Raw genomic sequence first — 17,538 nt, forward strand, 5'->3', positions numbered from 1 at the left:
CACTTCTCACATGGATGAAAGTTATTCGGATAAAATCCAAAATCCAATTCGAATTAGTAATTCGGATCGGATTCAAACTGTATTCGGATTGGATTCGGATTTAGATTTTTGAAAAAAAAAGGATTTTCGGATCCGATTGGATTGAGGGTAATTGGATCCAAGAATCCAATATAACCGAATAGTAATACGCCTTGTATTCTGTATCTGGATTGGGTTTAAGTGCTTAATTGGTTTTTTATTATAAAAAAAACTACTCCATAGCCCAATACACATAACACTTCAATCTTTCCGCTAAAACACTAACTGCACTTAATTCCTCGTTTCCTAAATCTACTAGGCTGTTGTTGTGCTTAATTTATTTCATCGAAAAACTAGAGTTTTAAAAAAAATCGGATTTTCGGATTGGATCCAATCTAAAGTATGAAATTTCGGATTGGATTGGATCGGATCCAAACCCTAATTGATTTAGATTCGGATTGAAAAATTGAAATCCAAATTTTATTCGGATCGGATTGAATTAGGCCCTAATCCAAACCGCACAACGAACTTTCACCCTTAACTTCTCATTACAAAAAGTTTTACATTACTTGCTACATTTTCTTTTTGGGCAATAAGCTATCTCTATCTCTCCCCTCTCCCCTCTCACCTCTCACATGGATCCCTTTTATTTTTATTCTTTACCTCCCTCTTCTTCAAAAATTACCTAGGAGTCCGTGAATTGAAAAGTGTAGTGAGTAATATGAAACAGATGAAGTAATAGAATCTAAGAGAGATAGTAAAGTTTTTTATTTATTTAAATAATTGTTGTATGGAAAAATATGATTTAAGGAGAGAGAATGGAGAATAATTAGTGAAAGAGCATAAATTGTAACATTTTTGTTGAATAAACAAAGGAAAAAACAAAATTCAAGAATCAAAAAAAATGATGGGACATGGCTTTTCTAGACTAGTTATGGGAAATGGTAGGATGGATTTGGACGGAAAAGAAAGGAAAGGTAAAAACAATTTTTCTCATGTTCGGTAAAAGAAAATAAGAAGAGTTTGATTGAAAAGAATAGTAAGTGGAAGGAAAATAATATTCTTAAATCCTTGCTTTGCTTTCCTCCCAAAGTTGGAGGAATTTGACGGGAAAGAAAGCTAAACAAGCTTTTTACCTATGTAAACTTTATTTCTTTCATTTCCTTTCCTTTACTAATGACTACCAAACATGTTACTCCTTTTAAATTCACCAATTATACCAAACATTAAAAACTACAACTACCTCATTTTCTCTTACCAAAAAAAAAAAAAAACTACCTCATTTTCTCTTATTTTCCTTTCGCCTATATTTTAGAATATCCAAAATGAAAATTTTGAGACGGGTGGAGTATAATAATACTACTGCTAATTATAATAATAACTACTAATCTGTAATGTATAGATTTCAGTGTAATTAACAACCATCTTCTCCTCTCTCTCTCTCATGCTTCACTCTCTTCAATCACCGTCAAGCAAATTGAGTAGATCACACTCTTTCTGAAGCTCCAACCATGAAAGGAGCTCTCAGCAATGGCGGAAACCTAATCAAATCATCTCTGTGCGTCAAAATATCTGCTCTCCTCTTCATCTCAATCGCTTTCTTCTACATCGGTAAACACTGGTCTGATGTCGGTTACCATCAACTCCTCTTCTTCTCTTCAACTTCTTCATCTTCTCTCTCCTCTCCTTCAGTTTCTCTCTCTCCTAACGCTGAGAAATCCTTCGACATTCTCTCTCTCATCAACTCCACATCTCCTTCCTCTGAAATCAACTCATCGTTTCCGATTCCTTCCGTCGATTCGTCGAAACCTCGCGATTCTTCTCTCTCATCGCCGCCGCCGCCGCAGGAGGAGGAGCCGGTGAAGAGGTTCGGGATTGTCGATGAGAATGGAACGATGACGGATGATTTTGAGATCGGAGAGTATGATCCTAATGTGATAGAGAATTGGAGGAATTCTAGTGATTCGGAGGTTGCGGAATCGGAAATTAGGGTTAAAGTTTCGAGGTTTCCGATTTGTGATGATAGTATGAGAGAGTATATTCCTTGCATGGATAACGAAGAGGCAATTAAACAGCTTGAATCGACGGAGAAAGGGGAGAAGTTTGAGCGACATTGTCCCGAAAAAGGAAAGGAGTTGAATTGCTTGGTTCCTGCTCCTAAGAATTACAAGATTCCGATCCCATGGCCGAAAAGCCGTGATGAGGTTTTCGTTTTTGCTCTTCTTTTTAAGTTCTAAAGATTTGCATTCTTTTTTGTTTCATGTTTTGTGCTGATTTTAGTACCTAATGGCTAATATATAGTGATTGAGTCATTGAGCAAAGCTTTTGTTAGTAGATATGTTTAAATTGTATTTCTGCTTGAAAATTAGCTCGTTCTAATGTATAATTGCTGTTTTTTTTTGTTCATCATGGGATGCCTCATATATTGCATAGGATATCGAAGGAGACCGGTGAAAGAATCTTGTTTTAGGAATCAAGTTCTAGATATAGTTCCTACTTGTGTTTAGTAGAGAGAGTAAACGTCGGATGAGTTGGGAAGAGTTGAATGAGGGCAGACATTTAGGTATGTCACATGAGTATATTGTTATTGTTGTGAAGGAAATTGAAACTTATTTGGGTTGAGCTAAGATAGAAGTAATGACATTCTTTATCAAAAGAAGAGCAAATATTTGTGGATTAGAGCAGAGTAATATTGTTGTGAAGGAAATTGATACTTATTTGGGTTGAGCTAAGATAGAAGTAATGGCATTCTATCAAAAGAAGAGCAAATGTTAGTGGATCATTGGGCTGGTTCGGCTCAAGTTAGAAGAGTTGGTGGATATTAAGGATCCAAATTGAAGGGTTTTGATTAAACAAGGTGGGAATCGTCCTAGTCCATAAGGATTGTCAAATTTTAGTATAACTCACAAGCCTAGTGTTCTGTGTGCTTAAATTGTGACAAACCTGGTATTAGTGGGGAATTAGTCAATATTACCTGGAGGATTGTGTTTTCTTGATGCATGGCCAAGTTTTGGAAGGCATGAATAAGCTTTCACTTCCAATCAGGCAAGGATTTTACCTTAATCTTGAATTGTTAAGAGTCTGTTTCTTCAAGACCCTTGTTCAGGAAGATCTCAACTGCTCATCACTTTGTTGTAAATAAGGACTCGTGAAAGATTGCTAAGTTTGATTTTATTAATTAGAAATTTAGAATGCGAAATTTATATATTACCTCGTAGGGTTAGGGTGTCTTCCGTGCCTATTCAAAATGAAGATCGGGCTCTTTCTTGCTGAGAAATATGTCTTGCTGATGAGTCTCATCCTCTTTAGGGGCTTGTAACTTGTAAGTGCTAAAATGCTTTCATTCAGTTAACATTGTTCTCACAACAATATCTTCCTTGATTTTCTTTTCATTTTGTAGGTATATCAATGAACTTAATTCGTTGCCTGTTTATGTTGGTCTCCATGAATGCATATATAGCATCAGGATTCTAAACTCTCATTGTAGATCAACTCATGGTTAATTGAGTAACTATTCTCGTCCCCAAATTGCAATATGACATATATAAACTCTCATTTTGACTCCAGAAGAACCTGTTCGTGGGAGAAAGTACATTGTCGATATGAATGTTGATCCAAGCAGACTATGCAGATTACTTTGAAATTGAGCTGATAAACACTGTAGTCTTATTGTGCATCTATTAAGGCTTGGCTAGAGGCTTTCCGTTTAACCACTTTAAGTTTTTGAACCTATGACTTGTAGGAAAGTAGGTGTCCCTTATCTGTGCTTGTGTTTGTAGAGATGAGAGAGAGAGAGAGGGGAGGGGGGGGTGGGGGGGGGTGGCAGGAGGCAGAGTTGGTTTTTGGGATTGGTTGAATTTGTATCATTTTTGCTCTTGTGATTCGGCGTCTCTATGCTCATGGGATGATATGTTACAGATATCTGCTATGCTTCTAAATTTAGTCGTAGCTCCATCTCATAAAATTTTACGGGTATATGGTCAATTAGCCATTATCAGCAGCATAAAGCAATCCTATCAACAATCTTCCTGCAAAGAGCAAGGGAAAAGAACCTGCATAGTTGTCTACAAGCTTGTGTTCTTCATATTAATTTTAGTTACCGAGGCTTTTAATATAGTGAGCAAGTATGATTACAGCTCTGTGTTTCCTTGTCTAAATGAAAATATATTATACATGTAGTCAGAAAACATAATATGGATGCAACTGATCAGAATCTGTTATCTGGCTTGTCACATACTCCCTCTGTTTCATTTTAATCTACACTTTGACATTTTACACTATTTACAAATTTCACTTTGACCATCATTTGTGATTTATACACGAATGAAAATATAGTCATGTGGGATCTTGTTACATTCATCATAATATGTATTTTACTAATATGTACTTTTTATAATTTTTACAAATACAAAACTAAAGATATATGTCTTCAAAGTTTTACATTGGCATGCGTGAAAAGTGCAAGTGTGTAGATTAATATGAAACGGAGGGAGTAATTCACTGTGTCATTGCCTACCTGGTCTGTGCAAGAAGATCACTGACAGTATATTTAACGGGGATGTTTTTTATGGTGTCCTATTGATATGAATATGTCATGCCGGGCTTTCCATTTTAAGATCTTATTGTTTCTGTAGCTTTGGTTTTATCTTGATGAAATAATGTGAGCTTATAGAAAATTTGCTTTTTTTGATATCTGAAAGTTTTGTTTCTTGGTGTTCTGATGTACCTCATGGATTCTAACGCAGGTATGGTACTTTAACGTTCCACATACACGTCTTGTTGAAGATAAAGGAGGTCAAAACTGGATGGTTAAAGACAAGGATAAGTTTAAGTTTCCTGGAGGTGGGACACAATTTATACATGGTGCAGATCAGTACTTGGATCAGATTTCTCAGGTGCTTTATTCAGTCACTTCTTGACATACACATAATAAAAAAGATTATTGTTTTTTTTGGTATTTTAGTCTAATTCACTTGTGTATATGTAGATGATCCCTGAAATTGCATTTGGTCAACATACCCGTGTTACACTGGATGTTGGATGTGGTGTTGCAAGCTTTGGCGCTTACCTGATGTCACGAAATGTCACCACATTATCAGTTGCCCCAAAAGATGTCCATGAGAATCAAATTCAGTTTGCGCTAGAAAGGGGAGTGCCTGCAATGGTGGCAGCCTTTAGTACTCGTCGTCTATTATACCCAAGTCAGGCTTTTGATTTGATACATTGCTCAAGATGCAGAATCAATTGGACTCGTGATGGTAAGCTTTTCCCCATAAGTACCTAGTGACAGCTCCATGATTCAGTGTGATTATATAGCTCGCTTTCTGATATTCAATTTAACATGTGAAGTGATTTGTGATGTACTAATGTGTGTTGCACTACTTGTCTTCATGACTTCTTGTGTTGTGACATTCTCTTGTGTCAATATGTGTAATGCCTCCATAGTTACTTAGCCTTGAATGTGCAGCTTTTGTGGGTTCTGTTCTCTATTTTCTAAATATTGATGCGTATATTTGATGGGGGATTTTGAATACATGCACACACAAACACAAACATACATAACTATTGTTTAAAATATATTCGGATTTCTCAGTGTATATTTCCAAAATCTCCACTTTTTTTTAGTATTTTGTCAATTTGTCAAATATATATTGTCAAATACACGCACACACAAACACAAACACAAACATACTTTTAGGAATTACTTGCACGTTTGCAATTGTGAAAGTCAAACTACTGTAATTTGAGAGCAGAAGTATTCATGACCGAAATATTCTCATATATCATTGCTTTGATACTTGTAAATTGTGTCATTAATCTTCTTTTCTTGTGTTAATGTATTGTAGATGGAATTCTACTACTTGAGGTCAATAGGTTGCTGCGTGGAGGAGGCTACTTTGCTTGGGCTGCTCAGCCAGTCTATAAACATGAGCCAATTTTAGAAGAACAATGGAAAGGTATGAGTCCAGAAATCCTTGTCTCCACAAAAAAAAAAAAGAAACGTTGTTGATGAAGTATCAAGTTTCAAGTACTAAAGAATCAGTGAGGCTTTCTGTTAGTTAGATAACAAAAGAATTCAGATAACCTCATATTATTTTCTGTTCTGACACTTCAATCTCTATTTATCTATATACACGCATACATGTATGTGTATTTGTACATAAAGTCAGAGAGTTTCTGAAAATTGGTTTATTAAGGGCAAGTAATTTCTGAAAGTAGGAACATAGGGAAACTTGCGTTAATGTCATAGGCCTATGGAGTACTTATATATTGATTAAGCATGAACAGGTTTACAAAGTAAATTTGTCATTTCTTGTTCTCAGGTCATATATTCTCTATTTCCATGATCTGACCCCAAACTTATATCATATCTCCTTTTCTTTAGAGATGGTTAACCTTACAACTCGTCTTTGCTGGGAGCTGGTGAAAAAGGAAGGGTATATTGCAATATGGCAAAAGCCTTTAAACAATAGTTGCTATCTGAGCCGCGAAGCTGGAACTAGCCCTCCTCTCTGCGACAAAGATGATGACCCAGATAATGTTTGGTATGTTATGAAAAAATTTCCTCATGGCCTTGACGAATTTATAGCCCCATCAGCCTATTTCTAGGATTTGCATTTACGGATTTATGAAAAAATAGATATTGTAAAAAATAATTACATTTACGGATTTGCATTTAGTTATTCTTACTTTTGTCTCTCTCCGTTCACTATATTTCTTGCCCGATTACCAACTCGCCCATCATCGACCCGCTATCGCCAAATAACAAGGTCTAATTGGAAGATAGAGGGGGAGGAATTGATTTCAAGTAGATTTACTACTTTAAGCGGATAAACAACCAGTTAACGTTCTCCGACAATTTCTGGTGTGTCCACTTCTTGCTCACCGTTAGTGTACTTCTGGCCTCTGGGTAGGGCTTCCAGACAATTGGTCATATTTTCTTCTGTTTGCTTTTAAATGTTACAGCTTGCCTTTCACGCTTGCTAATATAAGACATTGACCCTTATATCTTTAATTATATATTTGTAAAATTAGAAAAAGCTGATATTTCAAAAATATACATTGAGACAAATCTAACAAAATTCTACATGACTATAATTTTTTATGTAACAAACGATGGCTGAAGTGGAGTATGTGAAGAACGCCAAAGTACAAAGTGTAACAATTACACTGAAATGGAGGGAGTATGTAATATGCATAGATATTTTTGATGGTTAGACTGGTTCTGAACAAAATGTGCCTTGTGTGTATGAAACTCTGCATATAAAAGGTGTATGAAATATTGAAATCTGCCTTGTCTTTTGTTTTTTTTCTGTAGTTGTGTTGTTTTCCCCCTTTTGGTTTTCCTCATAACCAATATTGACATTTTATCTTGTAACTAAATTAGGTATGTGAATCTCAAGCCGTGCATCACTCGTCTTCCTGAGAATGGTTATGGTGGAAACCTAACAAACTGGCCTGAAAGATTGCATAGCCCGCCAGAAAGGCTGCAGAGTATTCAAATGGACGCCTACATATCCAGAAAAGAGCTCTTCAAGGCTGAATCAAAATATTGGAATGAAATTATAGGAAGCTATGTTCGTGCTTGGCATTGGAAGAATTTGAGATTAAGAAATGTATTGGACATGAGGGCTGGCTATGGAGGGTATCATTACTCTCTCTCTCTCTCTCTCTCTCTCTATTCCCCTCCCCAACCTTAGTCCCCAGGAATCTTACATTAGCCTTATCTGTATAAGATCTCAGATTGGAGTACCTTGATTAATTTTCCCTCTGGTTCTTTAACGATTATAATGTCAGTGATTCCCTTTTCCTGTGATTTTGGCAGATTTGCTGCTGCATTGATAGACTATGGTATAGATTGTTGGGTTATGAATGTGGTTCCTGTCAGTGGGCCAAATGCACTGCCTGTTATTTATGATCGTGGACTGATTGGAGTCGTGCATGACTGGTATGTGTTAGTATCAGTTATCACTGCTGTCTAGATTTTGTTTAATGTTCTAATTGCTAAGTGCTAATTGTAATTTAGAAATCTATTTGGTGGCCTCAACACATTTCGCTGTATAACATTATAAAGTTTTGAATGGCTATGATAGAATTCGCTTATTAAATCCACCTCTCATGTGGGGTGCAAGGCTGTACTGTTGGATATCAATGGTTGAAATTACTGAATCATGCATTACTGAATCTTAGGTACAATAGTGAGAAATGCTGACTTGTATGATTTTCTGCAGGTGTGAACCCTTTGACACATACCCGAGAACTTATGATCTATTGCATGCCTCTGGCCTCTTCGCGATCGAGCGAAAAAGGTAAGCCCCAATCTATTTTTATATGCTGCAGTAATTTGCTGTGGGAATGAAACAGAACATCCCAAATACTCTTGCTGTTTTAATGCTATTGACCTTTATGGTGGGTTTGGTACAAGGTTCTAGATGAAGCAAACCTATTGAGTTTACATGTGATGTTACATGCAATGTTTTATGGTTATGTGTTTTTACTGTCAAATCCCCGAGTATGGATTTTCTTCATCGTTTTCGATTAACCTAGTCATTGCATATCAAACTACGAAAACACAATACCATTATCTCTGTTTATAACATTTTTCAAACAAGCTTTTAGGACTTTCAAGTAATCAAGTTATGTTTCCTGCATAAATAAGATAGGAAGGTAACTAGTTCTTCAGCTAGCACATGGTTTCCCCTCCCAGGGCTCCCACTACTTTGTGTTCCTTTCTCAGCTATTCTGGAGTTGCTTGAATAGTGACTTCAAAGTTCAAATGTTGTTTCGAGTTCTGTATATTTTATTTATTCATTTGTCATTTTTTGTTGTCTCAGATGCAATGTTTCTAGCATCATGCTTGAGATGGACCGGATACTAAGGCCTGGTGGGCGTGCATATATCCGTGATACCATCTCTGTTGTGGGAGAACTGCAAGAAATTGCAAAAGCAATGGGATGGCGAGCAGCTATTCATGACACGTCTGAAGGACCTCATGCTAGCTATAAGGTATTGGCTTGTGATAAACAGCTCTTGCGGAGATAGCCAGTAGAATATGAAGTCTATGAAATTTTGTCGAAATGTGGAAGTCCTGGTAAATGACTAACCGTATGCAAGTATGTGAGACCTAGTGAGGAGATGGTGTGGGCTGTCGAGGGATCATACTGGGTGAGGGCTGACAAAAGGCCAAAGGGAAAGATAAAACAAACAAAAAGATTTCATTGATACCATGTATTAGCTAGTGTATAGGAATTATATTTATATAGGCTGTTCTTTGTAATATGGTGAGGAATGAGAACACTCAGAAGCCCAAAGGGCGACACGCCAGGGGTTTATTGTGTAACTATCGAGTTATTTGCATAATCTGTTCCTTAATTAAATTCTTCTTATTGTGTATTTAATCTAAAGAGTGAATACTATAAATTTTCTTGTAAACATAGATGACAGCTAATATTTCATGCTTGAATCATTTCATGAGCGAGAAGATGTTTATGTTTTCAGTATGTTATTAGTAGATTCAAAGTGTAATTAGATGTTTGATTGGAATAGTCTTGTCATATTCGTTTGTGTTATTTTTCGAAATTTTATCAAAGAGTATTTTATCGTGAGGTTCAAAGTAAAGAGTATTTTATCGTGAGGTTCAAAGTAAAGAGTATTTTATTGTGAGGTTCAAAGTAGAGTATTTTACCGTGGACCCATAACACAGGTCCAAAATTGATATTTTGAGTTATGTTCTATTGCAAGTGAATGTTTGATTAAATTCTATTAAGTGATATTAAGTTTATCTAGCAGTTCGAAAGTGCGGATTATTATAATGCATGGATAGGTGATAGTCATTGAAGTATGCACAAAAGTGTTAAGAAACAGAAGGTACCAGCATGCCACAGTAAAACCATTTTCAACTCAAGGGTTACTTTGAGAAATGTGTCATTTTTCGACACTCAATGATTTGTATGGGACAAATAATTCGGAAATATTCCTAATACATTGTCGTATGTTGATCTTTTTGCGTCATTGCTGGAATTGTTCCCAATATATGTTGAAACTATTTCATTCCTAAATCCATTCAGATTGAATTCTTCACTGTGGAATGACAATTTCGTGAAGCTATGTCAGATCAAACTGAAAAAAGTTCCACCACGTGACTGCTAATTATCAGATTGTTTAGGACGCCAAACTTGTTGAGGTTGCCGTGGAGTTGCCTGAACAGGTTGCTGTGAGGCCACATTGCTGACTTGACCAGGCTTTAAAGTATGTGGCGGCTTCTGAGCTTGTCCTTCAGATGGCATAGCAGTTTCTCTGGTCACTCTAGGCCGATTTCGAGGATTACTCTTTGGCGACTGTTGGTTCTTTGTAAGAGCTTGTCCTTGAAAAACTTGCCTTGCCTTCTGTGGAGTCATATTGTTCGGGTGACTCGGTTGCCTTGTCCTCTGAAATCGATGCTGAGATTGTGTGGCATAATAGTTGCTAGAGTTGTTACGTACATTCTGATTCGCCCTTGAATAGGCCCCACCATAGGTCGTCGAAGTTCCAAATGCCACTCCAGGGAAAAATTGGGAAATTTCATACCTTACTAAAGCAGGGATAAGAGTATTTCGGGTCTGATTAGGAGCAACAATTCTATGGTAGGTGTTTGTGAACACTTCAGATATTCTTGCCAGCTGATTGGTCGTAACAGCTCTTGCAGTATTTTCAGGTTGCTCAAAAGGATCTTCAATCTGCGATCATAAATCAGCATGATATAAGCCCCAGTTGAATGAATGAAAACAAAAAGAAACAGAAAGGATTTTAAGAAGCAGCATACAAATATTGCATATGTTTTGGGGAGCCATCGTGTGGTTGAGTGTATGTCTTCCCATCTTCCAGTGTATGTAGAAATGCCTTGCTCTGTCGCCCTTGTACTAATGTCAGAGAACTGCAGACAAGTGTCAAAAATCACCAGAAAAATGAACCAATGTTTTTGTCATTGATCTTAAAATGCAAGAATCATAATTTAGTCAACAGCTTTGAATGAATATGCTATAATCAAGTTAATGGGATCAAATTCTTCTCCTGATATAGAAATGACTGACAAAGTGCTCAAAGTAGAGCAATAGGGATGTGATGCGCCTAATTCTCATTGGGTCACTTAAGTAGTGTTAAAGATCAGAGAATTTACAAGGGCAAAAGAGCAGGGTGAATTAACAAACCTTAGCCAGGAAAGAAGTAAAGAGCTCAGACAAGCTGCTGCGGTTAACTCTTCTCTCTTTTCTAAATTTAGCAATATTACTGAGAGATACTTCTTCAATACGTCCTTCTACATCAGCTCTTATCCCTGCAGAACAGCAAATTGAAGATGCCTTCAGGAACTTACTAAGGCTTAATGAGCAAGTTAGGTGGTGTAAGGACATGAGTTTATTGAGCTATGGTTGCAAAAAGGATAAAAAAAAATCAACTTAAAAATCCAGAGAAATTAGTTCAATGGTTAGACATTCCTTTTTGATTCATGGGGAGCTACAACATGCAATAATGCAGATAGGTTTCTAACCATATCATGGGAACGAAGTCCCCCAAAAGAAACCAAATACATATCCAATAACAAAATGCCTACACCATATTCTTTGTTAAACACAAGTACACAACACAACAGTCGTCACCTCACTGAACTAATACATTCCATGTCCAACAAAGCCAAAACATTCCCATTAGTTGGCTTTGGGATTATGATGGAAAGAAATCACAGTCTACGTGCACTTCTTATTTGTTGTGAGCTACAATTTTGTGCATCGCATAAAGGATCAATTAGAAACAACCTTTATCAATTTATTGCAAGGGCAGCAATACTCATGTAATCTCCCCCTACCCCCCCCCCCCAAAAAAAACCTACCCACCCATCCTGTCCATTGCAACAGCCGGATCAGAATTCTTCCCAGTTCCCAGTAACTAGATCGTCCAGTTACTGGGTGAATTTTGAGAAACTGAGGTTTGGGAAAAAAAACTTCTGTTATTTATTTTATTTTTTCTCTATGACTTGAACTCCATCCAGTAACCGGAATACTCTTTCCTCGCATGATCCTCTTTAGACTTAATGATTAAAAAGACAAAATAGTACTCATTAACATCAAGAAATACTGTAACTGTTGGACCAACCACCATATTATAGATTTTTGGAGGCGAAAAAACCCAGCAATCTAACGTAAGGAATAAATTATTATGATTTCAGTAACATCGACCTGACAATGAATTTACCAAGTTCTTTCTCTTTCCTTCTATTCTTTACTTAAAGATGCATCTCTAGTTATTGAACTGAAGGACCCTAACGTAAGGAATAAATTATTATGATTTCAGTAACATTGACCTGACAATGAATTTACCAAGTTCTTTCTCTTTCCTTCTATTCTTTACTTAAAGATGCATCTCTAGTTATTGAACTGAAGGACCCTAACAACATAGGTTGCTTGTCTTTACATAATAGCAAAACCGTGAAGCAAAAGGGAAAACATTTCCATTCTAAGATGCCAATATGACCTCAAAACTTCAAGTTGCTAGAGGGGTTGGGGTGAGGGTTTCAGTCAATAAAAATATCACTTTTTAGCACCTATAAGTTCATCAGCCATGTTCCCAGGGTACAAATCTTTGAGTGGAGGCAAAATTGCTGGAAGACACGTCTGCATGAAAAATGGGGGACCGCAATAAGTTTCGAGGTCTGCTGAATGATATAATGTGTATTAAATGAATAAAAAGTTGAAAAAAGAGTAGTATGCAATCATTAAAAAAAGTCGTGCACAAAGCAATAGTAACCTCCCAAACATTACTTGTCATTCTGCATGGGAGACTATGCGTATATGACATCAGATAAATTAGAATCTCAAGACCAAGGACATTCTTATAATATTCAATAAACAATATACCTGAAAATGGAAGATGATAAGTAAGGACAGTGAATATGAGTTAAATGTCCCAGTTTTTGAACTATTGATATTGTTTGCTTTTGCCCACTCCTTGACCTGCAAATAAAAATCTAATGCCTCAAACTAGGGTTCTCTTCATGCATGATAACAGCTACCGGGTGGTTAACAGAGCATACCAGCAAAACCATATCCCGGAAACGACGATCAATAAGACTTATCCACAGCAAAAATTTAGATTTCATCTTCCCTGATATGTTATTGATAGAAATGTCACAGGAGATGTTCTGATATTTGCTCTCAAGTTTCAGAATAGGAACTCTGGCATGCGATACAGACTGCAACCTCCTAAAGGTGCCTGCATCATAACCTTTATAATGAAGAAGGCGGTAAAGAAACAGCAAACTAACTCTGACAAAGGATTCTTACAGAACCTGTTCTCCTAAACATTTAGAAGCCAGACTTCAAACTTCTCTATATCAAGCTCAAAGTTGTTGACTATGATTCTTTTGGTTATTGATGAGCATTCTTACCCAAAATACCTAGCGAAATCTCAGCATATATAATGCCAAGTTCTCATTAGGAGATACAACTATAACATTCCGTCCAGTCTGCTATGACCTTAGAGGTCAAAGTGGAAAGATATTCTAGTGAAAATGATATGTTCACAGCAAATTCTTGATGCTCCATAAAATGGCCCTATTCTTGACAAACCTATTATTTCTCATATAGCTTTCTTGAATAAGGCTACACCAAATTGAACTAGGTTTATGTTGACAACAAAAACCAATATGAACACCACTTATGGGCTCATGATAGACAGAATATTTTTGCAACACATAACGAAAACACCATTGTCATTTAAATATCGAAATTTAGGTGCTACAAAGCAATGACCACAATTCCCGCACCAGGTAGATCCCGTTATGGAATATCACATATAAATCATTGCGTAAGCATGATTTATGTTTGCATGCAGTCATATATTTACATATTCAACAAGATTTATATGTCACTTAGTAAATACTACATGTTACTCATTTAATCTTCTGCATCACTACCAAGATCAACATTGTAAGTTTCAATCTCCTGAGTCATCCTTACAATCATGGCATCATTTATTGAAATTTGTATTGCATATCAATGAATTTTAATCTTGTCACTTCTATATATTTACTTATTATAGAATGTTTGTCATTAGTACAGTTTTTAATTATCAATTACTAGTTCAATAAAAAAGACAACTATTCCTTTATCATTATCACACAGTCACCTTTTCACGAACTTCTTGTGGGGGCTAATAGTTTTCATTTCCCGTCTCATAATAAATACCTTATTGCTCTCCTTAACCCTGTCCCTCTTTGGAGGTAGTGTAGTTTTAGGTTCTGTAGAGATTGGACAATCCTCTTAGTCAAATATCTAGCAACAAACTCCTATGTTCCTCTTCTTACAGTAATTCTAAACATGCTCAACTCAAGGTTCCATTTACCACATGGGTTGTGTCATATTTTATAATTTTGGCATCATCTGTTTAGGAATTAAGTTTGAACATCAACTAATAAAATTTTCTTGTTTGAAAGATACTCTATTGATTTTAAAACAATTGATAAATCGCATATTTGTTTCTCATAAGAGACATATTTTGCTGATGCTATTGCGAGTTAGTGACTAACTCTCTGCACTGTGCTTGTTGCCACTTGCTGTAGCTGTTGCACCCAGATTATAAAATAATTATGCCAATTTGCAGATGTTTTTTATCAGTCACAATGACATGAAACAATCAAGACAAAGTTACCTGTCCTGCGCAATGCTTTCAGTACATCCCCCAATAAAGTTTGCTTAAGCTTCCTGGCAGCAACGGCAATATATGACCCATTCGATAACTCGATTGAAATATCCAGATCTCCCCAGCGTGTGAAGAGCTGAGACACGAAAGACCCAAATGGTTCCACGGTAGCACCTAATAGCAGGCACATCAATTCAGCTGATTTTCATATTGCTAGAAAAATTTAATTGTAGAAGGATGATAAAGAACAACTCGTGTGAACATGATAAGGATGAGAATCAAGGAAAACAGAACAAACCAAAGACATACGGACCCAAGAAAGTATTTTTGACCACTATTTTACGAGCATAAGCTTAATAAGTATGACGCTAAATGAATAGGAAAAAACATTTGGGCGAGTCAAGCATCTATGCAAGAACAGGTTCAATCTTGAAGATAGATGGAGTTGAGCATACTGAGAATTACCATAGCATCCTCATTCCAACATAAAAGATGTATCACATCACAGAATATGTCACCACTAATGCGACTATAAGGTAGATGAAGGTATGTTTCCCAAGCAGCCCACTTAATATCATATCACCAAAACAAAATCACAACACTGAGGTTTAAAGTCCACATAGCAAGCAAAGATCGCAATGAAATATTTAGAAAAGGGGGAAAGGAAAGCAAGGAGGAAAAGAGCAAAAGGGCAAGCTTGATAAATTTCTTGAGTCAGGAAATCAGAATACATTGTGTAAGCTACAGAGTTCAGTAAGAAGCAATATTGATACAGCACATCTGAATACAAAGGCATACCTCTCAAACTATCAACTGTACTGATAGCATCTCGTAACCCATCAATTATCTGCATTCTTGTTTCCAGATCCTCCCTCAAGGGGTTGACAACATGAAGGATCTCATTGAGAGTGAGCTCCAACATATTATGTCTATCCATTTCAAAGCAGTAAAACACGCTGAATGGAAAAGAGATACATCAGACGAATGCAAAAAATTCAAGTATTAGAACATTTAAGAATGTCAAACTCCCACTGTCCTCTTTACCAGGATCCTAATAACATAAGACCAGTACTCATGGGAGACCACAACCATTTAAGGACCTAAAAGCACGCAAAACTGGTAAACCAAATTAGAGTAAGGGAGGAGAACATCATGTGCCAGCTGATATTTTAATGCTTCGCCATCCAAAGGTACCACGTAATCTCACGGTCGAAAACCATGATTCTCATAGTTGGCGGCACCTCAAAGCTCCAAGTAGGCAAGTACACTTCAGGAATGAAGTACATGCAAAGTTCCAAACTGACCAACTGGCTTGGACATCATAATATGTTGATATAGAGAGCAATAGTGTGATGATTCCACCGAAGCCACCTGTCACACTTACATATGCTAGACGCCACAATAAGGGTAGTAAGGGGATGGCTATGAACATCTGTAAATGGCGGTAATGGGAAAGGTTTTATAAATCAGTTAGAACATGTCTGACGTGGCAGAATTTGTTAGCTAAGGCCTAAGATCTTATGATCAGATTGTAATCATAGGGCAAAGGAGGAGTAGAGCAAAACCATGCAGAATGCGTGAGATCTTTACTTCTATTGGGAGTGAGAGACTAGGCCACTCAAAAGCTTAGGGTGTCTTCCTCTTCTTTACCCCAAAATTCAACCCTAATTCCTGCAATTTACTACTTGTCTTCCTATTCCAGACTTCCAGTGCTTTGAAGTTTCCAATTCACTACAAATACTCAGCCATATTGTTTTTCACTTATGATCAAGCACTCCTTCATTCACAACTCTACATCATGGGTAGTAATACCTTCGATCACTCATTCACTTACGCAAACGAAAAGGCTTTTCGACTTCCCTTTTCTAGGCAAACCACCCGGTACCCGGTATCCAGTTCCTAATACTCACTGGGTTATGCCCTAAACGACGGAAAACCTCTCCGTATCATCGTTTTCATCTAAATTTCAATCATCTATAAAAAAAGAATCCAAACTTTCCACTCAAATAGTTTCTAAAGTGTATAAATTCGCAAGAAACAATGGAATCTCAAACAAAAACTTAAGCAGTTAACAGAAACACCCAGAATTTATAAGTCCCAAACATTGTATAAACTAACAAATGAACCCATGATTCAATAATATTTAAAGATGAACAAAGAAAGCAAAAACTCTAATTGGATTAAATGGTGGGATCTTTAATACGCTGGGTCAAAATTGACACAACCCAATTGAAAATTTCACAGGAAATTCATCGAACATATAACATGCAATCATATAATACATTCACAAATCACAATACTTTAATAATTCAATCAAAAACTAAAAGACAAAAAAACTTACATTGAGATTTCGTTAAATTGATCGTGAAAACGCCATGGATGTGGGTTTGCGTCGTTCTTCTCTCTCCTCCTTCCTGAATAAGTGAACAGTGAACAGAGTAGTACAACTATAAAAGCAAGGATTTTATATAAAAATGCGAAGAATTATAATATACTTGTAACATTTATTATATGGGGCGGGAAAAAGATCATAAATCTATTATGCAACTTTTTTTTTTTAGGGATGTTAAATGTTTTGATCAAAAAGAGGAAGGGTTTTGTAATAATCAGTGTTTTCATTTTCGATAATTGAGTTTATGGAATAATTAATGGGTCAATTTTGATTTTTGAGGACGAGGACATAAAATAATTACTACTTCTTCCTCCATCTCATACTATCGTGCTTGTTTCTTTTTCATACGGTTTTCAAGACGTAACTTTGACCTTTAATATCTTCACTTCTGTATTAATAAAAAAAATAAAAAAATTTGATAATATGCAATTACACATTGAGATGAATTTAACAATATC

At 36.4% G+C, this 17,538-nt stretch overlaps 2 protein-coding genes across 2 annotated transcripts; one reads left to right on the plus strand and one right to left on the minus strand.

The window, feature by feature from the left end:
- The first annotated feature begins 1,404 nt into the window (after positions 1-1,404).
- LOC104904640 (probable methyltransferase PMT11) lies at positions 1,405-9,531 on the plus strand. The gene is made up of 9 exons (XM_010692957.4): positions 1,405-2,222; positions 4,764-4,913; positions 5,006-5,276; positions 5,865-5,975; positions 6,404-6,563; positions 7,406-7,663; positions 7,844-7,966; positions 8,250-8,327; positions 8,853-9,531. Exons 1-9 carry the CDS (start codon positions 1,530-1,532, stop codon positions 9,058-9,060), a joined length of 2,052 nt encoding a protein of 683 aa, XP_010691259.2. The 5' UTR covers positions 1,405-1,529; the 3' UTR covers positions 9,061-9,531.
- Positions 9,532-9,910: 379 nt separating this feature from the next.
- LOC104904630 (protein HESO1) lies at positions 9,911-17,246 on the minus strand. Its single transcript, XM_010692944.4, has 9 exons — positions 17,030-17,246; positions 15,487-15,644; positions 14,698-14,862; positions 13,082-13,260; positions 12,906-13,001; positions 12,593-12,662; positions 11,205-11,329; positions 10,820-10,930; positions 9,911-10,733 (listed from the first exon to the last, which is right to left on the minus strand). The coding sequence occupies exons 2-9, from the start codon at positions 15,623-15,625 to the stop codon at positions 10,164-10,166; spliced, it is 1,455 nt and encodes a 484-aa protein (XP_010691246.1). The 5' UTR covers positions 15,626-15,644; positions 17,030-17,246; the 3' UTR covers positions 9,911-10,163.
- Between the last annotated feature and the right edge of the window lie 292 nt (positions 17,247-17,538).

The sequence above is a fragment of the Beta vulgaris genome, chromosome 2 (assembly GCF_026745355.1).
Source record: "Beta vulgaris subsp. vulgaris cultivar EL10 chromosome 2, EL10.2, whole genome shotgun sequence".
NCBI lineage: Eukaryota > Viridiplantae > Streptophyta > Magnoliopsida > Caryophyllales > Amaranthaceae > Beta > Beta vulgaris.

Coding starts and splice junctions, on each gene's coding strand:
- LOC104904640 (XM_010692957.4), top strand. CDS start 1,530: ATGAAAGGAGCTCTCAGCAATGGCGGAAACCTAATCAAATCATCTCTG. Junction 5,277..5,864: donor AATCAATTGGACTCGTGATG/GTAAGCTTTTCC, acceptor AATGTATTGTAG/ATGGAATTCTACTACTTGAG. Junction 7,967..8,249: donor ATTGGAGTCGTGCATGACTG/GTATGTGTTAGT, acceptor GATTTTCTGCAG/GTGTGAACCCTTTGACACAT.
- LOC104904630 (XM_010692944.4), bottom strand. CDS start 15,625: ATGGATAGACATAATATGTTGGAGCTCACTCTCAATGAGATCCTTCAT. Junction 13,261..14,697: donor GAAAGCATTGCGCAGGACAG/GTAACTTTGTCT, acceptor GTTATGATGCAG/GCACCTTTAGGAGGTTGCAG. Junction 10,931..11,204: donor TTACTTCTTTCCTGGCTAAG/GTTTGTTAATTC, acceptor ACTTGTCTGCAG/TTCTCTGACATTAGTACAAG.